This window comes from Sceloporus undulatus, chromosome 3 (genome assembly GCF_019175285.1).
Source record: "Sceloporus undulatus isolate JIND9_A2432 ecotype Alabama chromosome 3, SceUnd_v1.1, whole genome shotgun sequence".
Classification (NCBI taxonomy): Eukaryota; Metazoa; Chordata; class Lepidosauria; order Squamata; family Phrynosomatidae; genus Sceloporus; species Sceloporus undulatus.
This window is the reverse complement of record NC_056524.1, coordinates 143,103,922-143,126,662: the sequence shown is the minus strand read 5'-3', so window position 1 is coordinate 143,126,662 and position 22,741 is coordinate 143,103,922. Positions and strand designations below refer to the sequence as shown.

The window sequence follows — 22,741 nt, the reverse complement described above, 5'->3', positions numbered from 1 at the left end:
AGGATTCCATAGCACTGAGCCAGGGCACCTAAAGTGGTCTTGAACTGGTTTATTTCTGCAGTGTGTCTTGGACCTAACTCAGGCTGCATCTTCACTCTAGAGACAATCCAGTTTCATACCGTTTTTACTGCCATGGCACAGTGCTATAAAATCCTGGGAATTGTAGTTTGTTGTCACACCAGAGTTTGTTGAGAGAGAAGGTTAAATGTCTCCGAAAACTAGGATTCCCAGGATTCCCTAGCACTGAGCCATGACAATTAAAAGGGTGTCAAACTGGATTTATTTCTGCAGTGCGGTTGCAGCCAAACACATTTCTATTTGGCACAAAGCTTTCTGAACCCCCTCCATGTCAAAATAAAGATCTTAAAAGGACTGAAACATTCTTTGTTTGGTTCAATGGTGATTTTGAGGGTTTAAATAAGTTACAATTATTTTTATTCAATTATGTTTACGTTTATTTGCAAAACATCTGCCATTTTAACATTATGGGAATTTTCCGGGAATTGTGGCTGAATATTCCGTGTGATCTGGGGGGATTCAGCGGGTTTTGGACAGACATTTCCGGGAATTATCTTCGAGGCTTGTTGGCAACACTGATGAGAAGCCAAATAGGAGTGCCTTGTATTGGAAGTGGGCGTGATGATAGCAAAAATGTAGAAATCGACGATGTGATGGGTGGATCGAAATGTGTAAATAGGCCTCTGTAAGATCTAGAGAGACCAGATAGTCATAAGGCCTTAGTGTCTCTAGGATGGACCTGAGGGTCTCCATGCAGAATCGACGCTTGTTGACAAGCTTGTTTACCCATTTGAGGTCCAGGACCACTCTCCATGATCCGTCCTTTTTGGGGACTATGAAAAGCCCTGAATCAACCCTTGAGGGTATCTGAGGAGGGCACAGGTTCTATTGCCCCATCTCTAATAAGTATTGTATTGCCTGTAGCACCAACTGGTGTTTTTTGGGACGAAGCGAACTGGGTGAAGGGATGAAGTGATCGTGTGACAGCCGGTGAAAGTCTATTAAATAGCCCTGTTGTATAGTTGAGAGGACCCACTTGTCCGAGGTGGAGGCCTCTCATATGTGTGGGAAATGGAGAAGCCGGCCACCCACTTTGTGTGTCGGCCAGTCATGGTCTTGGGGAGTTGGGATTGTGTTTGGAGGATGAGGATCCATGGACTTGGTTGTTGGTGTTATTGGGTTTTCCAAATTCTTGGTTGTTGAACTGTTGGCATCCATATGGCTTGCGGTCGAACCACTGAGACTTGTTGGAACTGGGGTCTCGGGATTGAAAGGAGGACGAATTGTTCTTGCATGGGTGAAAAGAGTTCTGGCCTTGCCGAAATGACTGCTTATCGTCTCTCTTTGGTAGAGTGGGGAGGGCGTTTTTCTTGTTCTTAGTTTCAATGAGGAATGGGTCAAGGGCATCACCAAATAGCTTTTGCCTGCTAAAGGGAGCCATGGTTAGATTTTGTTTTGATTTGGTGTCTACTAACCAGTTTTTAAACCATATCTGTCTCCTAACAGATATCAGGGAGGCGATGAGGGTGGCAAGGTCTGGAGGAAGGAGTTGTAGGGAAGGGCCCGGCTATGCAGGGATGTTACTCATGCATGGGTCCTCTTGAAGATGAGCAGCAGCTTGGTCCCGATCCCGGGAGAGAAGCACATTGTGGGGCTCTAGTTGGTGTGGAGACGAGGGTTCTTCCTTCCTCCGACCTGGCCCTTTTGTCCCTGGGGTGGCTGGTCTCTTTGTCCTCTAGGCTGGAGGAACGAATGGAGCATTTGCATGGAACAACCATGCCCAGGCTGTCCTCTCCATTCCCTGTCCCAGTCATGGCAGTCTCGCAGCAGCTCAAGAATTAGAGCGAGAAAGAAGTAGAGGCAAAGGAACGATAGAAAAAGAGAGGTAAAGGATAAAAGTTCTTTTTTAAAAAGGCAGGAGCGAGCTTGGAAAAAGACGTCTGAGCAGAGCAAAGGCAGGTAACGAAACGGAGGCTTCCAAAGGGGGGTTGGGTCCCTCTAGTGGTGGCTACATGCAAGTATTTTAGCATTTCCTGCCTGACAGAGTGAAAGAAGGAAAGCCAACCCGTTCACAGGATGGTCCCGCCTTCTATTGCTGGAAAACATCATTGATAGCTAAACCTCTATGCTGCATGTAATAAATAAGAAGTCTGTTATTACCTTTGTTAAAATCTATCGTTGTTCACACTGCAGCAATAAGTGTGCCAGGTCCAAACATGGGCAGAGGTACAGATACAATTGTGCTCAGAAAGCAACAATCTAAAACAAATTTGTATACAGGCATTCTTCATCCTCAACATGTGTAAAGTTCCATCAGCTTTGCCATTGTGAGACAGAGCAAACAGTATCAGTAACATGGAACAGAGCAATGAGGAGGATATTGCCTTGTGAGAGGCCAGAGGCCTGAACTTGGCTCATTGACAAGTTTCTTCACCCTAATGTAGATCCTGAAGCTAGAGTAGGCCTCATGGAAAGTGCTTTAGCTGGCATCCATAGTTTTTTGCGGGTTTTTGTCCAGGTGTTTATGGATTTTAATGGCTTCTCTATGCATTCTGACCTGGTGACCATGCCAACAACTATCAGGTCAGAATGTACAGGGAAGCCTTTGAAATCCACAATCATCTGGACAACTTCAACAGGAAAGAATAAACCCTTAACGTAAACAAAGTTTCGCTACCAGTCCTGAAAAACACAAATCAAGACTCAGCAAATACAAATGGAAACCACCCAGGGTGAGGGGGGTTTCCCAGCAGACAATGGGTCATTAATTAAATAGACACCCTGGGGTCTTGCCATTCAACAACAAAACAATACACATGTAACATGTAAATGGCTTCCTCTCAACCACAAGTATATACAGTTGGCCCTTCTTATACACAGATTTTTTATACACGGATTCAAGCATACACGGTTTGAAAATGTTAAAAAAAAAAGTATAAATTTCAAATATCAACCTTAATTTTCCATTTTTTATAAGGGACACCATTTTGCTATGTCATTATATTGAATGGGACTTGAGCACCCACGGATTTTGTTATCCACGGGGGATCTTGGAACCAAACCCCAGCGTATAACAAGGGTCCACTGTATACCCCTCTCTCTTCCACGCCAGCATTCTCTGAAGATGCCAGCCACAGCTGCTGGCGAAACATCAGGAATAAACTCTTCTAGAATACAGCCTCATAGCTGGAAAAATCCACAAAAAACTACAGATAAAAATCTTGCATAAAAATCTAGAAACCAGTCTCCATCTTTATTAGTGAAGCACTAGACAGACACTTTTAATATATCAGTCTTAGAGATTTTCAATGACAGTTTCCTTCTGCTCTGTTATTATGGCATCATGCTTTCTGTTTGAGGGATATCAAATCAAAACATAAGCTCACAGGTATGGCTTATAACAGTATGAAAATCATCACATTAGAATAGCCTAACACAGCCAGCCCTCTGTATTGGCATTGGTTTGTTTGATGAAACATCACAGGATCTCAAGACTATGTAAGTCTATGGATGGTGATAAGGTTACGTCAGCGTGGCTGTGTGCACATGCCACCGCTGACTTATATAGGGCGAGGCTAGCTGTGGGCACTCAAAACTGTGGACAGCTATCCTGCCAATACGGAAGGCCCACTGTAGATGTTTAGATCAAATAGACTTACCATCCATGGGTGATCTGAATTCCTCATTTTCTATCTCCATATGGCTGCTTTTATTTATTACTTTTTCTGTCTGACATGGAGGTTTGAATGCTGTATCATCTACAGCCTCATGTAAGGAAGAATTACCTTGACATAAAGCCTCAGCTGACGCAGTATTTTCATCCACCTAAGAAGCAAAAAAAGTTTGGGGAAAGTAAGGAGATAAATATCAGTTGGACATGTGGCTTAACTTGTTCCCCTTCATGCTTATGAGCAGTTTTGTATTGTTGTAATAGCCTCCATTATACAGTACGCGGGTGCACTATACGCAGCTTCCAGCATACACTGGAAGCTGCGCTGGAAAGGCTTCTCCTGCATGCCAGAAGAAATAATGGGCCATGTGCCCCCAGCACGTCAGGAGCATGCCGTGAGAACGAGCCCCATTGTATTTCCCTTACACGGTGTGGTCTGGAACGGATCCGCCGCATAAGGGAAGGGCCAACTATACCACTGCCTTAAAAAGACTGAAAACGTGTGAACTTTGATAGCAGTATTATCTCATTATTCTTTTCAATCACAAATTTTCTTTAATCAACTTTGCTAATTTGTCCATCTCTGTCAGCTTAAAAGCTTTAACAATCCATTGTTTTTCTGTAAGAAGACAGTCAGTTCTCCAGCTTTGGGCATACAACAATCTCAGTACTATTATCATATAATGCATCACTCCATAGTTTATACATTTAAATTTCTCCTTTGATACAATAATCAAAAACAAACTCTGGCCTTAATTCAATTCTACATTTATAGGTTGCATCATTTTTTGTATTTGTCTCCAGTAGGTTTTTCCTTTATCACAAGACCATCACATGTGGTAAAAAGTACCTTCATGTGAACTACATTTCCAATGTTCTTAAGACATGCCTTGAAAGTGTCTGAGAAATATCATCTCTGGACATTTTGAAGGCAGACTGGATGGGCTATTCTGCCCTGCACAGCTGTTTCCCCCTTGCCAAGACTATTAGAATGAGTGATGAAAAATAACAAATATATTGAAAGCTTGTCAAATATATATAAATGATAAAATTAACATTGAGCCCAAATGCAAATTTTCATAGATTATCCCCCCTCCCCAGGAAAAGCATGCTGAACCCTAAATGTTGGAATAAATACTGGTATGTACAAAAAACCATACAATACCAATTCACTTGAAGGTTCAGTCTGAGTTCCTACTTCAGGTACAACCTGCTCTTCGGTAACAATCTGCTCATCAAACTCTTTCCTATAGGAATAAGAAGGCAGATGTTATATCTGCTTATTCTAAGAACATTTGGTTCAATGTAGTTTATATATTGTTTTGCATATCCTTGTTTCCTTTTGTCCTTTACACACAGATATTTAGACTGCAGGTTTCTGAACATGAACTTGCATTTTTGAATTCTGTTTATAATAAGTACTATACAGATATTAGCTACTATATTTAAAAAACTTCTTTCCATTAAAAAAGTAAATAAAACTAATAAATTAAGCAGTTAATAGGAAATCAACATTTTAATACACCCTGGAAGAGAATACTGAACAACTTCAAATGATTTATTTGTGGAGTCATAATACACATAATTTTTTTCTGCCTAATCTAGTCAATTCTTATTCATCCCACAACTTAGATCAGCACAGGAAGAGGTTATTCTTTCATGAATTTTACTATAGATCTGAAGCCCAAGACTGCTCTAGTTGCACTTGCAAAATACTTACTGTTTGTCAGGTGTTGTTTCTATAGCTTTGGATTCATCAGAGCAATTATATTGGTCTGTTTTTGGGAAATGTATTTTGAGCAGTACACTGTCCTCTTGGATATCATTCTTCTCAATGCTGGGCACAGGACAGTTAGGAGAATTCTGTAATTTGGAACCACCTCCAAATGGGTTGAAATCAGGATCTAACTTATCATAATCGAAGTTACAAGATCCTTTTGGGGCAGGAGTCTCTTCTATTCCAATACTGGTTCGCCCTTTGTCCTTTTCTTCTATTTCCCAATTGCAGGGATATCCAAAGCTACAGGATTCTGGCACAAGTTGTGAGGGATGATTTTGTACTTGGTTTACTGATGATGGATCAGTTTTGCAAATGCTGTTAGAAACTTGTTTTATAGCCTGATTGGAGCACAGATTTTGCTTTGAGGAATCAACATCTAGTGATGAGACCAAATGGAAAGAACATGCTGGCTCACAGCTTGTTTCCTGAGACAGATTATTTTCAGTTGCAGTTTGCAGGTAAATTGCATCAAGCAAAAGAGAATTTCTATCCCGTGTTTCTTTTCTTTGGCAAACTTGCAAAGGAGAGATTGTTTGACTTTTAGGGGAATTCAGAAGGCCACCAGTGCTCTTGAATGGATCAGCATCATTTATTGCAGACATGTCAGCAATGTGTGATCTTTTATTTTTTTCTGGCATGACATCATTTGAAAGATCAAAGCTGACCTTCTCTTCAGTCTCTGTCTCCTCTTTTGCTGAATCTGTGTCTGCTTTCACTATTGGTTGAGTCCTGTGGAAAGGCAGAGCCATCACTAATTAGTTAATTCAACCTTCCAAAGAATAATTGAAATAAAAAGGTACATACCTGTCTCTCAAACTAGTTTCCCAGAGTGGGCCACTGTTTATTAACCCACTCAGAACATTCAATGTTGATTTCAAATACTATGTTGCTAAATCCTCGAAAAGTTCCCTTAAGAGCTTGCTATATTCTCTCAGCATGTCTAGACTTTAGCCCTAGGTACAGTAGGACTTGTGTGGTTGTGCCCGCCAATCTATGGTGATCCCATGAATTTCACAAGGTTTTCTTTGGCAAGGAGTATTGGAAGGTGGTTTTGCCAGTTCCTTCCTCTGAAATATAGCCTACAGCATTTTGGTACTGGTTGGTGGTCTCCCATTCAAGTACTAATCAGGGCTGGGCTTTTGAGGTTAGGTGTCATGGTGAGCAGCTGCCTCTGGGCATACTCCGCAACAGGGGTCAGCATCAAGTGGCGATTGCCAGCTCAGGGCACAATCCAGGTGGTGAAAAGACTCCCCAGACAAGAGATTGATCACATGAGTTCCATTAAACTTGCTTCCATGTGAAGACTATATATCAGTGATGGCGAACCTTTTTTAGTTTGCGTGCCGGAGGCGAGGCATCTGCAAAATCACTGACTATCTTACATACATAGAAAGTTTATTAAAAGCTAAAAGCCGTCACAACATAAAATAGATCCAAACAGTATAAAAAAAATCAAGGCACAAAAAAATTACAATATATTACAAAATCTTACAATACAGTATATTTTGGGTTTAACTGCATAAAATTAGAGACTGTTTTACTCACACTACACTGGCTGCAGGAAAGACAAGATCCTCTGGAATCTCTAAGCAGTCATCTACTAAAGGTGTAATTTTCTTCCTTATATCTGGACTCAGGATTTTGCGAGTCTGAGGATCCCGCACAGGAGTCTGAAAAGTCACCTTAATAGAAAAAATTCTCACAGAACTGCAGAATAAAGACATATACCCAGTACACAAGTAGGTATTTATTTGGGCACTTATGCCCTGCCTTCCTACATCTTAAAGAGTAGACACCTGAAACAGTTTACGAAAAACAAATATCAGTATCTGTTAATAATCCATGAAGGATACAAAAGCAGGAATAAAACACAAATTGATGATTGTAAGCCTGAGGGCAGGGAACCATCTTATTAAAAATAATAATTGTAAGCCGCTCTGAGAGCCATTAGGGCTGAAGGGCAGGGTATAAATAACGTAAATAAGTAATAATAATGAGAGCCTCCTCTCATATCCTAGCCAAAGCAAAGGAATGTCACTATCAAGAGAACTTAGCATTGATAGTACTGTATACAGCTGGCCTTCCGTTTTCGCAGGGGATCCGTTCCAGACCCCCTCCCCCCCGCAAAAACGGAGGCTTGTGCATATCTAAGCCCCATAAGCTTGAATGGAGTACTCTCTGTGAATGTGGCCCAGGCACACACACCATTGAAGATAGCAGAGGTCGCGGATATTCAAGGGTAGATCTCAAATCTGCAAGTTAGGATGGGCGACTGTATACTCATGCAGAAATCTAGAAATTTTAGTCAAAATATTGAAATCCCTTAATTAACTTATCATGAGTCAATGTAAGCAAGTGTGTAATCTGTCCTGGAAGCACTGCCACTGCACATCTCTCATCCATCCAGCCTTTAATATGAGAGCACAGTTATGCCTCCTGGAATTCTGTAAATTCATTGGCTTTGCTTCGTCCTTCAGATCTTTTGCTACAGGCAAATTTTATTCTTGACTTATCCATGAGTTAAAACAACATCCACAATTTCGGCCCCACAACCTTCCCTCAGCGTATACATGTGTTTGACTTAATAATTGAGTATATAAGGTAAGTAAAAAATAGTGAGAGGGGACAGTGAATGACAAGTCACATAACAAGATAAGTACAACCAGCTACTTGTTCAGTTTATAACAATAATCAGAGTATTGTTAAAAAAAATCAAATGATTGGGCTTCATGGTCCCAACTGATAGCTTTGCACAGGTGCATGCTTTTAATAGCCATTTTCAGGACACAGACACAACAGATGCTGCTACAGTAGTAAAACTTTCCAGGGCTCAGCTAACAGCATCAATGTAGCTGTTGAAATATTGTTAAATATTTGCAGATACTGAAACCTGTTGGTCTAGAAGAGCCATTGCTGTGGAAATTCACTGTACCAGAAAAAAGTGATACTGAATGTTAACATACCTTCATAGGCTTCACTATTCCCTTTGGCGGCACATTTTCTTTCTGTGATGGGCGAAGAATGGAAGGTCTGCCTGTGATCTCTGGTGATGTGAAGAGCATGGCACAGCTTTCCAAAGCTGTGGCATCACTAATATTTTCTTCCTTCAAGGTTTGCAGACTCATTCTACAAATGGGAAAAAAGGTATAAAACAAACCTGTCTGGGACAGTGTGGTGGTGGTGGTGTGTGTGTGTGTGTGTAAGAAGCCCATGCCCCTTTAAGCATTTTTGACTCATCAGCCCCAGTCACCATGGGTGAGGATAATAGAAGCTATAGCCCACTCTGAAGCTCACATATTACCCACTCCTGCTTTTACTGCAACTGGAGAGACTTCTAAAATGTGAAGTTGACATTTAAATTGTATGTTTTATCTAGAATCCTTTCCTTTAAAAAAGCTGACATTTTACATTTTTCTAGGGCACAAAGTTGTTGTACAGAGGAGCTCCTGGAACACCAGCTCCTTTCAAAAGTCCCCCCTCCAAAGCTCCAGACATTTATGCAGGGAGGAGGCTCTCTTTTTCTCTCTCTTAGATTGCAAATATTCATTCTTTCAGGAGCTGCCCGAGTCCCAGTATGGGACTTGAGCTGTTCTTGGAATCACAGATAACAAGTGCAACTTCCCAGCCAGTTCTATTCTGGAAATGCCAGCTGAGAACAGATCTTTCCCCAGTCCTGCTCCCTTGGCAGGCAAGAAAACCTCTCAAAACTGGTATCAGCTGAGTCTTTCAATTCTCAAGCCTGCTTGTCATCTAGGGAGGAGGATCGAGGAATAAAGGCTGATTCCTTAGGAAAGTAATAGGGAGAGAAGTCAGGAAACCTGTGCCACAATGACAGCTTAGGTTGAGCAAATTTGGTCTCCCCCTGCCCCCATGAATAATACAGGTTGAGTATTTGAGGACTTGAGCAACCACAGATTTTGGTATCCGCGGTGGGGTCCTGGAACCAAATCCCAGCAGATACCAAAGGCTCACTGTAACAACAATAGCTTTTCAAAGCAAACTCTATATAATCAGTGATATGCCTCTAAGCCAGAGTGGGCAACTGTGACTTTGGCTAATTTTTGCCCCTGTGATGGGCCTGGAAGTGACCTTTTTTGTCTGACTTTTTTGCTACACTTAATTTAATTTTCCCCATTTAAAGTAGGTTTTGAGGGTTTGAAGCAGAACATTGGTCCAGGCAGCATGGTCCGGCAACATTGTAAAATTTGGGGGTCTGAAAAAGAGAACCGGGATTCACAAAGAAGGGTTAAGGACTAGGTGCAGCCTGTGGACTACACTTTCTCTGCCCTACCTCTAAATAGCTTAGAACATCAGTGGCTGTGAGAGGAAAATGTGGAGAGATATAACAAAATGGTTTATCTGAAATATGGGAGGAGGGCTGCAATATACAGCTAGTACATCACATTTGTTTTTTACTCCGTTTTCCTTTATTTTATCTATTGATTTAAAGAATTTACATCCTGCCTTTCTCCTACAATGGGATTCAACCCCAACATCAAATGACAGTGGAGTTTATCCAACAGGAGGAATTTCTCTTAAATTTGAATGAAAATAAAGTGGGGCCAGAATGCATTCACTTAAAGTCGCTAGTTTCGCGCAATTACATGAATACGCATTGCATTCGAACTGGCTCCCCATTGCCCCAAAATAGCATGTCATTGCCTGAATTTGCAGGTGCCAGTCTATCACGCAATAACATTAAACCCCATGATTGCATTCGGACTGACTTCCCATTGTCCGAATTTGTGTGTCGTGGGTTATCACGCAATAACGTTAAACCCCATGATTGCATTCAGATTGCCATCGGATTATACTTCCAATTCCCCTTGTCTGATAAACTCCCGTGATTCAACATGTATTTCCACAAACTTTTTATGCAGAACTAATAACATGCACATGTGAAATAAAACCACATGCTCCCCAAATGCCTCAAAGTTGACTTCAAGCCAGGCAGCCTCCAACATGTGAGACGGCTTCTGTGTGCTCTGATAACATGACGTTTACATGCCACCAGAGCACCTTAAATCCGGCTTTTGGCTGCTGTGGCTGGGAAAATCTGGCTTTTTGCCGCTTCTTTTTTAGGTGGCTTCAAGGCAGATTGGGGCCGTGGCATGCAGTTGCCGCAGCCCCAATCTACCTTCAGGATGGTCTGTTTCACCCCCAATTCAGGCAACCATTGCATATCTAAACAAACAAAAAAAGCTGAACCTTCTAAAGACTACTTGAAAGCTGCTTCCAAAATGTGTCCAGAGATTATGATAATACCAGCTCCCACTTTTCTTATCATTTTCACTTTGGTGGCCAGCAGAGACCTATGCTTTTTAACATACTGTGTGGGAGATGGTGAAGCAGGTTTATCCCCTTTCCCTTTTTCTGTTTTGCTGTTCATGCATGCTCACTAAGGCATTCAGCCACAGTAAAACAAATCCCTTTTCCAACTCAAACTATTGTTTACTGCAGACACATTGCTGCAACCCAGTACTAAAATCTGCTTCTCCATCTCTCCATCGCATCCTCCTGATGCTAAAGAACTTGCAACTAAAGAGAGGACAAGGAGCAAATAGGGGCTGGATGGGTATTTAAAAAAGACTATGGCAGGGCACAGACCGCCAGAAAGAGGTGGCCGAAAGTCGCCTCTCTTTTCCACGTAGCCGCACCGCAGCAACCAAATTGTGAGGCGCGGCTATGCAGAAAACAAAGGAGTGCTGAAAAGTGGCTCTTTTTAGCACCGCCGCAAACTGCTGGTGGCTGAGTGAGCATGTTGCTGCTGCGCAGATCCATCTGGACGGCATGCAACAGTGACGTCACAGCTGTGAGCGATGTGTATATTGTGCCACGCAGCGATGATGTCCTGCTGACACGCTAGGGTTGCGGGGCGTTTTGCGCCCCGAGGCAACCTTAGCACGTCGCCAGGACGACCTAAAGGACCCATCTGGACCAGGCCAAAGTAAAAGGGAGTTTGTCAGAAGCTTTGTTAGCTGAAGTATGTTTGCACTCCTGTTTGAACAGACCTCACCCGTAATGCTATGTACAGTTTTGAGCACCACAGGATATTGACAAGCTGCAATATGTTCAGAAGAGGTCACTCAAGTCAAGATGGTACAAGCTCTGGAAATCAAGCCTTATAAGTAACAGCTTAGTGAGCTAGGTATATTTAGCTTGGAGAAAAGAGGTGATAAGATAGTCATGCTTAAATATTTGTCAGGATGTGATGTAGAAGATGGAGCAGATTTGAGAAAAGCAGGCTATAAATTCAACAACAACAGCACTTGTGCATTCCTTCATGTCAAGGGCTTGGAACAGATGGCCTTTATGGTACCTTCCACTCTATGATTCTGTCCAGTCTTAAATAACAAGGACATTTTCCATGCAGAGAAAAGTGTGGGGAGGCAATTGGTGTCCCTGAGTAAGAATGACTACATGACAGATCAAGGGAACGCCAGGCCTGGGCAAGATCCTGTCCCTAGAACATCATCTGGCCTGCTGGCTTGGTCTGAGAGTCAGGCCTCCTACAAACCAGTTGAGTCTGGCATCTGATTTAAAGACCAAGATCCAAAACACACTGCAGAAATAATCCAGTGAAACTACTTCACTGCCCTGGCTCAGTGCTAGGGAATCCTGGGAACTGTAGTTTACTGAGGCACACCAGAACTCTGAGGAGAAGGCTAAACGTCTCATAAAAACTACAGCTCCCAGAATTCCCTAGCACTGAGCCAGAGACAGTTAAAGTGACTACAAACTGGATTATTTCTGAAGTGTGTTTGGATCCAAAATCATATGTCTGGAATTCTCCAAACCCAAGCTGACTTGAAGACACATTAGCAGCCCTAACAAATCAGTATCTTACCCACCTTCCAACACAAACACAAGGGGAAATGTTGGCCTGAAGATTCTGCAGTATACACATGGGAATCTATGAGTGAGCCAGCTAGACACTATAAATCGGTTGTATATCATCTGCTAAGAGTTTTTACTCATGACCCTCCATCAAAGAGTTGTACCAGACAGGAAGGAAGAATTTGGTGCCACTCAGGTTTCTAATGAGGGGGGGTGGGGTGCACAGTAAGAGCAGGAATCATGGGGTATGCCCTGTCAGCTTATCCGTGCATCTAGAATGACATGGGAGAGTGGGCTTGTCCACCAGCCAATGAAGAGTGAACTTTTATCACTACTATAGTTTTTTGTGGGTTTGTGGGCTATGTGGCCATGTTCTAGAAGAATACTCATACACACTTGTGACAAGCTTCTATCAAGAAGGCATACATACTATCAAGGTATATAGCCCAGAGGCTGGAGACCCCAAAACACACTGCACAATAATCCAGCTTGAGCACTTAATGCCTGGTGCAATGCTAGGGAACTCTGAGAATTGTAGCTCTGTGATACATTAGCCTTCTCTGTCAGAGAGCTCTGGTGCCATAATAACTACAGTCCAGGATCACTTAGCACTGAGTCAGGGCAGTTAAAGCAATCACAACTGGATTATTTTCTCTTAACCTCTTTGCTCCAGGCTAAACATCTCCACATCCCTAACTTCCTCATAGGGCATGTTTCCAGACCCTCAACATTTTAGTCGCCCTCCTTTGGACACACATCCAGTTTCTCCACATCCTTTTTGATTGTGGTGCCCAAACTGGACACAATATTCCAGGTGAGGCCTGACCAGAACAGAATAGAGTGGACTATATACTTCCCTTGATCTAGACACTATACTTCTATTGATGCAACCTAAAATCACATGGCCTTTTTAGCTGCTGCATCACACTGTTGACTCATGTTCAACTTGTGGCTACTGGACTCCTAGATCCTTTCACACGTAGTCTCTTTCAGCAGTGTCCCCCATATCCTATATCTGTGCATTCATTTTTTCCGCCCTAAGTGCCAATACCTTACATTTCTCTGTGTTGAATTTCATTTTGTTAGCTTTGGCCGCCTCTAGTCTATTCAGGTCCTGTTGAATCTGAGCAGGGTTGGAATCCTGTCTGGACCATGGAACCCGACCTTGGGCGAGTCACACTCTGTCCGCCTCGAGGGATGGTTTTTCATATCCCCGCTGAGGCCACAGACAACGGGGCTTCTCGGGGCAGCCTTCCCCTTCCTAGAAGCAGCTCTCAGAGAGCCTGCCCAAGGCTCCCCAAGGGCGGTTGAGGAGACGTTCTCCCACGGTTCTTTTCCTCCAGCCTCAGGGCCCTCTGGGGCCTGAAGGGTGGCAGGCAGCGACGCCTTCCCTCGGTCGGTCGGTTACCTGCTTCGCGACGGTGAAGCTTCTCCGGCGCTTCTTCTGTTTTTACTACTTGCCACAAGCTCGCCTTGGCTTCAACGTCTCCCCCGTTTCAAATTCTAACCGTAACCCGTCTCGACCAATAGGAAGCCGAATAGTGAGTTACCCAGAGATCACATGACTCAGCGAGATGGGCTCCACTGAGGAGAAAAGCGCGCGTGTGCGCGCACACACCCTCAAAGATCAGGGCGCATGCGCATCCTTGGACTGGCTTAGAAGTGGCGCTGACCCGCCCTTCGTCGGCTTCAGAGACGCAGCTGTACTACTGTACACTCCGTTGCATTTTGGGGCTTGTAGTTCAGGAGGCTTAAGCGCTTTTCGGCTCAATGTCTAACTGCCCTCCTAAACTACAAGTCTCAGAATGCAACAGGAGGCAGGCACAGCATTAAAGCGACCTAGCCCCGTTTAAGAGCGGAAAGCAGTAAGATATATTAGTCCAAACCACACTCCAGGAATAATCCAGTTTGATTTTAACTGCCCTGAGTCAGCGGTAGGGAACTCTGGGAAGTGTAGTTTGTGAGACACTTAGCTTCTCTGTCGAAGAGAGCTGGGCAACAAAACTGTCTCAAACATAAAAGTGTCTCAAACTAGACTATTCTGCAGTGTTCTTGGACCGTACTCTGTAGGCAAACAAGGCGACCAGATGTCCTCACAACCCCAAGGAGGACAAGGCGCTGCACAATGCAGGGCCTTCAAGAAAATGGAGGAAATGTCCATGATCATTTATTAATATACTAATAATAATAATAATAATATAATAAAGTTAGATCAGTTATGATGATTATGATAATAATAATAATATAATGTAAAGAGAGTCTTGTAGCCCCTTGAGACTGACTGAAAGAAATTGGCAGCAGGAGCTTTCGAGACTTCAGTCTGCTTCCTCAGATGCAGTTGGAGATGAGAGGAGGAGATGATAATGGTTAGAGAGATCTTGTGACTTTTGAGGCTGACTGAAAAGAAGTTGGCAGCATGCGATTCCCAGGCTCAGTTGCTTCCTCAGATGCAGTTGGAGAAATAAACTGAATAATAATAAATATAATATATAATAATAATAATATAATAGGTTTCCTGAGGGGAGGCTGTGTGCAGAGGGGATTGACTTCCCTGAGGCCGTGCTGAGGGAGTGTGAGGGTCGGGGGAGGGAGAGCGCTGGGCGTTGCTTTGGGGCAGTGGCCCCCAAACTCTGCCTGAGGGCAGGGAATGTCCAATAACAGTTGGTAAGCCGCTCTGATAGCCTTTGGCTGAAGAGTGAGGTATAAGTAATAAATATTATCATTATTATATTATCTTATTATTTTATAAGGGTTTGTGACTTAGCTCCCAGAATCCCAGATATTGGCCAACATGGCTGAGGTTCTGGGAGTTGAAGTCAAAACCCCTCCAAGGGCCGTTTGGGGGCCACTGAGGGCCGAGGCAGGCGGGGTGGCTGAGCGGGGCTGGCCTTCCCAGGATGCAGGGCGGGGCGTTGGGGCCTTGGGTCGGGCGAGGCTAGTTGTCCCCGTCCTTCCTTCCTTCCTCCTTCCTGGGTCGGTCCCCTTCTGGCGGGCGGGCGGGACGGAGGGGAGGCGATGGAGAGCCCCGCGGCCACCTTCACTTTGGCCTACGTGGTGCGGCGGGGTGCTTCGTCTTCCCCCCGAACGAGTTCCACGCGGCCGGCTGAAGGTGCAGAACCTGTGGGCGGCTGTGCTGGGCAGCGAGGACGCCCGCCTTCGTCCAGTACCACCTCGCCGGGGAACAGGCACCCTCTGGCCCACGCCTCCTCCCCTCGTGGAGACCCCGGACCCGGCCCTGCCTCCGCAGCTACCTCAGAGGAGAAAGAGCTTCTAAGGCTGCATCCAGACTGGAGAAATAACCCGGTGTGGCACCGCTTTAACTCTATCTGGCTCAAGGCTATGGGATTCTGGGAGTTGGAGTTTGTGCTCCGCTCTGGGCCCACAGCAAACAACTCCCATAGCCTGAGCCAGACAAAGAGTCAAAGCGCTGCCAAAACGGTTATTCTCCAGTCTGGGTGAGCCTAAAAAGTTCAAAACACACTGCAGGAATAATCCGTTTCAGACCGCTTTAACTGCCCTGGCCAGGGCGAGGGACCTGGGAATGGAGTGTATTAGAGCCCCTGACCAGAGAAGGCCAATGCACACACAAAACTACACTTCCCAGGATTCTCTAGCGGTCTCAATTGGGATCGTTTCTCCGTGTATTTTGGGCCAAAATAAAGCTGCTTCGTGTCACTTGGAGGTATGCTGTTTAAATGATGCATGCATCCAAGAGTCCTTAGAAACGGGAGCATGGCTTTGGCATGGCTGCCGGACTCTTAGGACGCATGCATCATTTAAACAGCATACCCCAAAGTGACACGAAGCAGCTTTATTTTGGCTTGTCTGTTTGGGGCCTATGTCTTTAAAAACGTTCAATGTAATTTAAATTATTTGCCTTTTTATAATGGTTGTAAACCACCTTGAGTCCAATTGTGAGAGAAAGCGGGATATAGATCCTTGAAAATGTCATTATTTCTTTAAAATTCAAAATTTGAATTTTGGGAGACAGTGGGCCTACTTTGCCACCTCTGTAATGACACCATTGGCATTGCATGCAGTAGGAGAAGGACCAGAGCTACCATTTATTGATATATTTTTACAATTGTAATCTATGCAAGCCTTTAAATTATAGTATTTATCAGATAAACATATACGTATGTTTATTATTTGTGAGTTATGTTTTCTTCTAAAATCATTTTCCGGCCCTTTCAGGCTATTATATCGGCATGTGTTTTGCAGCACCTGAGAAACAACTGTGCAGTTTTTACCAGATTCCTGAAGGTTGGAAAGTTTTTCTTCCTCTTAGCTTTCTTGCCCCAACAGTTGCTGGTGTTTTAGCATATTACTGGTCACAAAATGGTGGGAGTAACCATCCCCTAGTCAAGACTATTTCCCTTTATGCCCTCCCACAGTCAGATTGGAGGGCAGTGGCTTCTTCTATCAACACAGAATTCAGGAGGATTGACAAGTTTGCTACCGAGAGCCCCAGGAGCAGAAGTAATTGTAACAGACACTTGGATCTGAAAGTGACTACAATTGTTTACACATTGCCCAACAGCGGGACATCTATCTAACAGTGGTGGACTCCAGACAGCATGATCTCTTGCCAGATTCAAATATGCCTGCACAGTTCCTCACGATCCGTGTTGCCAGTGTTAATCCTAATGTGAAACACTTTTGATATCCGGTAAATAGATCAATTTCTGTTTATTGATTATTTATAGTGTGCATAATGTTAGGCTTCGACTATATGCATGATGAATCTCATTGTTAGTTCTGTATTTTATAGCAAATCACCTGAAACTGATATAACCTGGTTGATGCAAATATGTTTTTCATACTGGTGAATAAGGTCAAATGCAAGAATAACAAAGACGATAGTAAGATTCAGAGACATAGCCATGTTAGTCTGGAATATCAGTAGGCAAAGGGATCTTGTAGCACCTTTGACACTAACTATGTGAAAAATTGTAGCATAAGGTTTTGTAGCCTTGGCTTACTTCCTCAAATGCATCAAGTGAATCAGTCTTTCTTTGTTCAGTCTCATTGAGAATAAAACATATATATCAGTTTTGTGGAGACACAAATGAAAGTGCTGTAGGTAAACGTTTGCATCATTTGCATCCAATTCTAGTGCTCAGTATATTTCGATACTTAGTTTAAAGCCTATCATTACTGTTTTTTCTTTCTTGCATATCAAATAGTAGACCAGGGCCATGCTATCTTTTCCTTAGACCTCACAATTAATTAGAAAACCCTTTTAATCTTCACAAATGGTTCATCTGACATTGTCTTCTTTAGGCTGAATTCAGCAGAATATGGGGAGCTGCGAGAGAAGCTTCATGCTCCCATTCGTAATGCTGCTAATGTAGTAATTCGTCAGAGCCTCAGTGACTTGTTTCTGGAAACCTTTACATCTCTGGTAGAGATGAACCAAACATACTCTGTTCCAAGCAATCAGGTAGGTCTTATTCAAGATTAGAGGGTGAACCTCTCCACTTTATTCAGACCATGCATATTTTTTTACATGTCTGGCATTTTTTTCCTACCTCTACAATATCCTTTTAGGCATAGTGAAGAAATGTATATGAAGTACTTGAATTGTGGTTATATCAAAGATTTGTTTAAGGGCAGTATATTATTGGTGGCACTATTTTCAATTTCTTTTTTTATTATTCCAAACTGAGAATTTGCCTTTTTCATAGTAGTTATAGAATGGGTTATTTTTATGAAGCCATTCATTGCAGCCCAAAGATCTCTTATTTGCTCAGTCACTGCCAGTTTAGATACCATAATCCAAAGAAAGTATGGAGTACATAAACCACACTGACATCAATGGGACACTTGATTTGTCACTAAAGTCCTATTGATTTCAAGAGAATTTCTGTGAGAAAATTAAGGGCTGTTTCTTGCTAGCAATATGATGCAGCCTGATTTCTCTTGGGAACTAGTTTTGTTTGTGTATGTGTCTGCGTGCATGTGTGTATGTATGTAGAAACATGAACTGTATTATTTGTACTATGTGGGTCATTGTAGGTAGAATAGATGATATTGTGATAATTGTTTATGCTGAAAGCAGTCAGAAAAAAATGATAGTTGACTCTTTTTAATCTGTGGGTGGCAGTCTGCTTCTTACCTGTATGTAGTAGGCAGTGTTCATGTGTTGTTTGTGCTATTCTATAAAGTGTAATATGTACTGATGACATCGTATAAATAATACTAATAGTTATCTAGTTGTGTATTTCTTCCTGGATGACTCTAGGAGCTAGACCCATGCATTGGATGTATGCAGACTAACGCAAATGTCAAGATTTTGAAAAATTGTCAAGAACCTAATGAAGGAGAGTGCCAACAGTGCTACTGTCGTCCTATGTGGTGCCTTACTTGCATGGGTAAATGGTTTGCCAGTCGGCAGGACCAGCAGCATCCAGAGACGTGGCTTTCAAGTCATGTGCCTTGTCCAACCTGCCGAGCCAAATTCTGCATTTTAGATGTCTGTGTCATACGATAAATGAATTTTGAGGCATTCTTAAATCTGAATTCTAAATTTTAAATCTGAATGCACCTCAAAGGTGGAAGTATGTACCTACTTATTTATTACTTTTTATTTTTTCTTCATATGTGTCTTTTTTCCCCCTTTCTGTTTCTTTTTGTTGTGTTTAAACTCATTTCTAAGTATGGTAGTAGGAGAGTTGGTTCCACCAGCCTTGAAACATTTGTACTTCTTCAGTTCTTGGGTATTACAGGAAATAGTGAAATCATATTAGTCCTCTACTAGAGAAATATGTTAGTGGTGAATGATACATACAGGTTTTTAAATGTTAATGTCCTAAAATGGATTCTCTATTATTTGGTAAATCAATCATTGTGGGATTTCTACCCTTCTTGGTCTTAACTGAGAAATCTCCCTGTATTAAACAAACAAACAAACAAACAAAAAATCACAATTCAGATCCATTACTGTGTAGGGAATTCAATTATCTGATATGTCTATACATAGTTTTCTTGTATTCAGCCTTTTTACATTGTTTTCTTATGCTTAAGTATGTTTTTAAACGTACTGGGTTGTAGCCAGACTAATTTAGTTGAGCCATGTTCCAGTAGAAATCAGTGGGACATAAATCATGGTTAACTTGTCCTGTTGATTTAAGTAGGCAACACATAACTGGAATAGCTGATCCAAACAAGAGTTGACCCATTAAGTCAACTGCAGAACAGCTGAACTCAACATATCTCTAAATTCCATTGATTCAGTGGGTCTCCTTTGGTTGGGACTTGCAAATTATTTAGGCCAAATTTAAGTTATTCCACTCAGAATAAGTGCCATAGAATGCAGTGGAAATTACAGGTAAGTGTTTATATTACTGCAGACTTATTCTGGTTCCAAGTCAATAACCTTAAGGTCTGTTCTTAACAGTATTATAATGGCGGAAAATATTATTAGCCATTGTAGTGTTTTTATGCTCATTATTCAAGGTGCAAATTGACCTTGAATGCCTCTCAAGCTGAGACATAATTCCAAGACATTATTCACTGGCATTTATCTTTTCCAGGCAAATGATGTCCCAGAACTTTAATTCGCCATTCAAAGTATTTTGTTAGATTACTGTTTTTCCAGCATTATTTAAGGCTGTATCTACACTGAAGAAATAATCTAGTTTGACACCAGTTTACCTGCCAAGGTTCAATGCTATGGGATTCTGGGATTTGTAGTTTTGCGAGACATTTCACCTTCTCTATCAGAGAGCTCTGATGCTACGACAAACTACAGTTGCCAGGATTCCATAGCACTGAGCCTTGCCAGTCAAAGTACCGTAGTGTCAAATTCAATTATTTCTGCAGTGTGGATGCAGCCTAAGACACCATTAAACATGTCTTCTAACCTACTGTATGTATAAGTCTAGAAATTTTAGTCAAAAAATGGACCCTAAAGCCTAGGTTGACATATCCACAGGATAGTGTAAGTACCATACTCTTAACACTTAGCAAAAAAGGAACCATCCCCTTTTTTGTGTAGAGTGGTGAAAAGGCAAGAGCTTCCTCTGTCCCAGCAGTAGCTAAATGAAGCACCAACCCCCTCTCTTCTCCTCTGTGGTGCCAGTTCTGGCCTTTTGAATGCCTAGGTGGCGGTGGTGGTGGCTCTTTGGCACTTGCCCTCAAACGAGTGCCAAGAAGAATGGGGCTTTAAAAGATTTGAACAAGACATTGTGTCAGCTTTTCTGGATTAAAACCAGGCAAAGTTATTGCATTAAAGTTAAAGATTATAATCACAGTTAATGTAGGCCCAAAACACACCAGAAATATTCCAGTTTGACACAACTTTAACTGCCCTGGCTCAGTGATAAGGAATTCTAGGAACTGTAGTTTTGTGAGACATTTAACCACCCCAGTAAGACTTCTGGTGCCACAATAAACTACAATTCCCAGGATTCGCTAGCACCGAGCCAAGACAGTTATAATGGTCTCAAACTGTATTATTTCTGCAGTGTGTTTTGACCCTAGTCACCATTTTCTTTGCTTTGTCTTTTCATCCTTTTTGATATGGGTGTTTTCTTAATTTTTTTAACTGGGTTTTTAAAACATTGGTGTATTAAGCTCACTCTTGTCTGTATCCAGTTACTGTATACAAAATCTTATTGCTGGTATTTCCTATATTGCTTGTATATCTACACTCTACTAATGTGAATAAAATTACACATTTATAAGTCCAGAAATTTTTTAGACACCTGGGATTATGCTATACTTGTATTCATATATTACACAATGCCCTACTTGTTGATTCAAGCAAGATCAGAGTATTTCTTTATGAAACTTTACTCCTAAGTTTCTGTTCCATTTGGTCTTACTTGTCTAAAAAGTAGCTACCCGGATGTAGTGTTGAATATGGAATAGCTGCTGAATTGGAAAACAGCTAATCAGGATTCTGATCTGAATCAGAATTCCTACCTGGTAATATCTGGGGATGTGGGGAAATAGAATTGTACACGATTCTTTTCCCCCTAAGTGCCTTATTTTACAGTCTTTGGGGTTTGAGTGTGTGTATTTCAGAGCAGTTGGCCAGGAAAGAATAGGGATCATGTTGGTGTTAGGCCCATCCTGTTGCTCAGCAGTTCCTGAGCTAGCTAGGAAGTAGGGATGTAATGGATATTCATTGTTTTTTCACAAATCTTTTTTCTTGATGACTCAAGCTCTCAATTCAGTGAGAAATCCCCAATGGTGCATTTCCTGCCCCAGATGTAAGACACTACATTTTCTTAGAATCATAGACTAGGCCATCCAGTCCAACTCCCTGTCAAACAGGAACTCTAATCAAAGCACCCCTGACAGATGGCCATCCACCCTCTGTTCAAAGACTCCACCACTCTCTGAGAGAGAGTGTTCCACTATCAAACTGCTCTTACTCTCAGGAGGTCCCCCCTAATGTTTAGGTGGGATCTCTTTTCCTGTAGCTTCCATCCATATTCTCTGGAGCAGCAGTAAAACTAGCTCCAACTTCAGTATGACTTCCTTTCAAATATTTAAACAGGGATATCATATCACCACCTCTTACCTGTCTCTTCTCCAGGCTAAACATACCCAGCTCCCTAAGTCTCCCTTCATAAGCCATGTTTTCTAGTCCATTCACCATTCTAGTCGCTTTCTGGACACACTCTAGCTTGTCAACAGCCTTTTTTGTATTGTGATGCTCAGAACTGGACACAGTATTCCAGGTGAGACGTGACCAAAGCAGAATAGAGTGGCACTATTACTTTCTTCGATCTAGACACTATACTTCTATTGATGCAGCCTAAACTCACATTGGCCTTTTTAGCTGACGCATCACACTGCTGACTCCTGTTCAACTTGTGGTCTACTTGGACTCCTAGATTCATTTCACATGTAGTGTTTGTTAAAACACTTTTGATGTTGTGCAGCGCGTGAGGCAAGATGTCAACGTTGGGCACCAGATTTTCCACCATCGTGACTGTAGTCAGCAGCTTGTGAGCTGGAGAAACACCTCTCCCTTTTTCAGAGAGCAAAGAGACACTGTAAACCGCTCTCAGATGAGGCTTTTATTCTTAGAAGTTCCACTGTGTACAACAATATATACATTGACACTATCCACCATCCACACTAGTAACAACACAACCCACTCTGAGCTAAAATGCTCATCACTACTCTAGCAAAGGCTCCGTGAGGCCTACTAGGCCTTGCCTCTCTCTCTCTGGTTTCACAAAGTTGCTGGATGCTCAGCCATAACTGAGGGAATAACCCCACAATGAAATGAATAAAAATATTTTGGGATAGAAGACACATTTACACCCAAAAATCTTGGCTCAAAACAATATGTCTGTGCAGTGGAGTCACTATGCCTGGCATCCCTTGGTGCCACCTCACCGTTCTGAGAGCAAGGCAACGGCAACAAATTGGGGGGCAGGCACACTTGGCTCTCTCAGTGCCACTTTGTTCTCATG

General features: G+C 42.4%; 2 protein-coding genes across 5 annotated transcripts in view; one reads left to right on the top strand and one right to left on the bottom strand.

The window, feature by feature from the left end:
• The window catches only part of TACC3 (transforming acidic coiled-coil containing protein 3), a 56,687-nt gene extending 42,838 nt beyond the window's left edge, over positions 1 to 13,849 (bottom strand). For 2 of the 4 annotated variants that reach the window (XM_042460470.1, XM_042460472.1), the window contains exons 1-6: positions 13,714 to 13,849; positions 8,432 to 8,594; positions 7,014 to 7,150; positions 5,409 to 6,197; positions 4,854 to 4,935; positions 3,678 to 3,843 (exon numbers count right to left, since the gene is read on the bottom strand). In XM_042460470.1, coding sequence (XP_042316404.1) covers positions 3,678 to 3,843; positions 4,854 to 4,935; positions 5,409 to 6,197; positions 7,014 to 7,150; positions 8,432 to 8,593 — 1,336 coding nt within the window. In that variant the 5' untranslated portion in view covers position 8,594; positions 13,714 to 13,849. Of the gene's footprint in view, positions 1 to 3,677; positions 3,844 to 4,853; positions 4,936 to 5,408; positions 6,198 to 7,013; positions 7,151 to 8,431; positions 8,595 to 13,356; positions 13,394 to 13,713 lie in introns of those variants that run through there. The other 2 variants (XM_042460473.1, XM_042460471.1) reach the window with 2 other exon arrangements.
• A 1,471-nt stretch (positions 13,850 to 15,320) lies between these two features.
• Positions 15,321 to 21,001, top strand: TMEM129 (transmembrane protein 129, E3 ubiquitin ligase). The gene is given in 8 exon segments (XM_042460799.1): positions 15,321 to 15,360; positions 15,363 to 15,407; positions 15,410 to 15,500; positions 16,480 to 16,765; positions 16,767 to 16,813; positions 16,815 to 16,990; positions 17,588 to 17,748; positions 18,550 to 21,001. Coding segments are annotated over 8 exon segments (1,095 nt in total). The 3' UTR covers positions 18,799 to 21,001.
• The last annotated feature ends 1,740 nt before the right edge of the window (positions 21,002 to 22,741 follow it).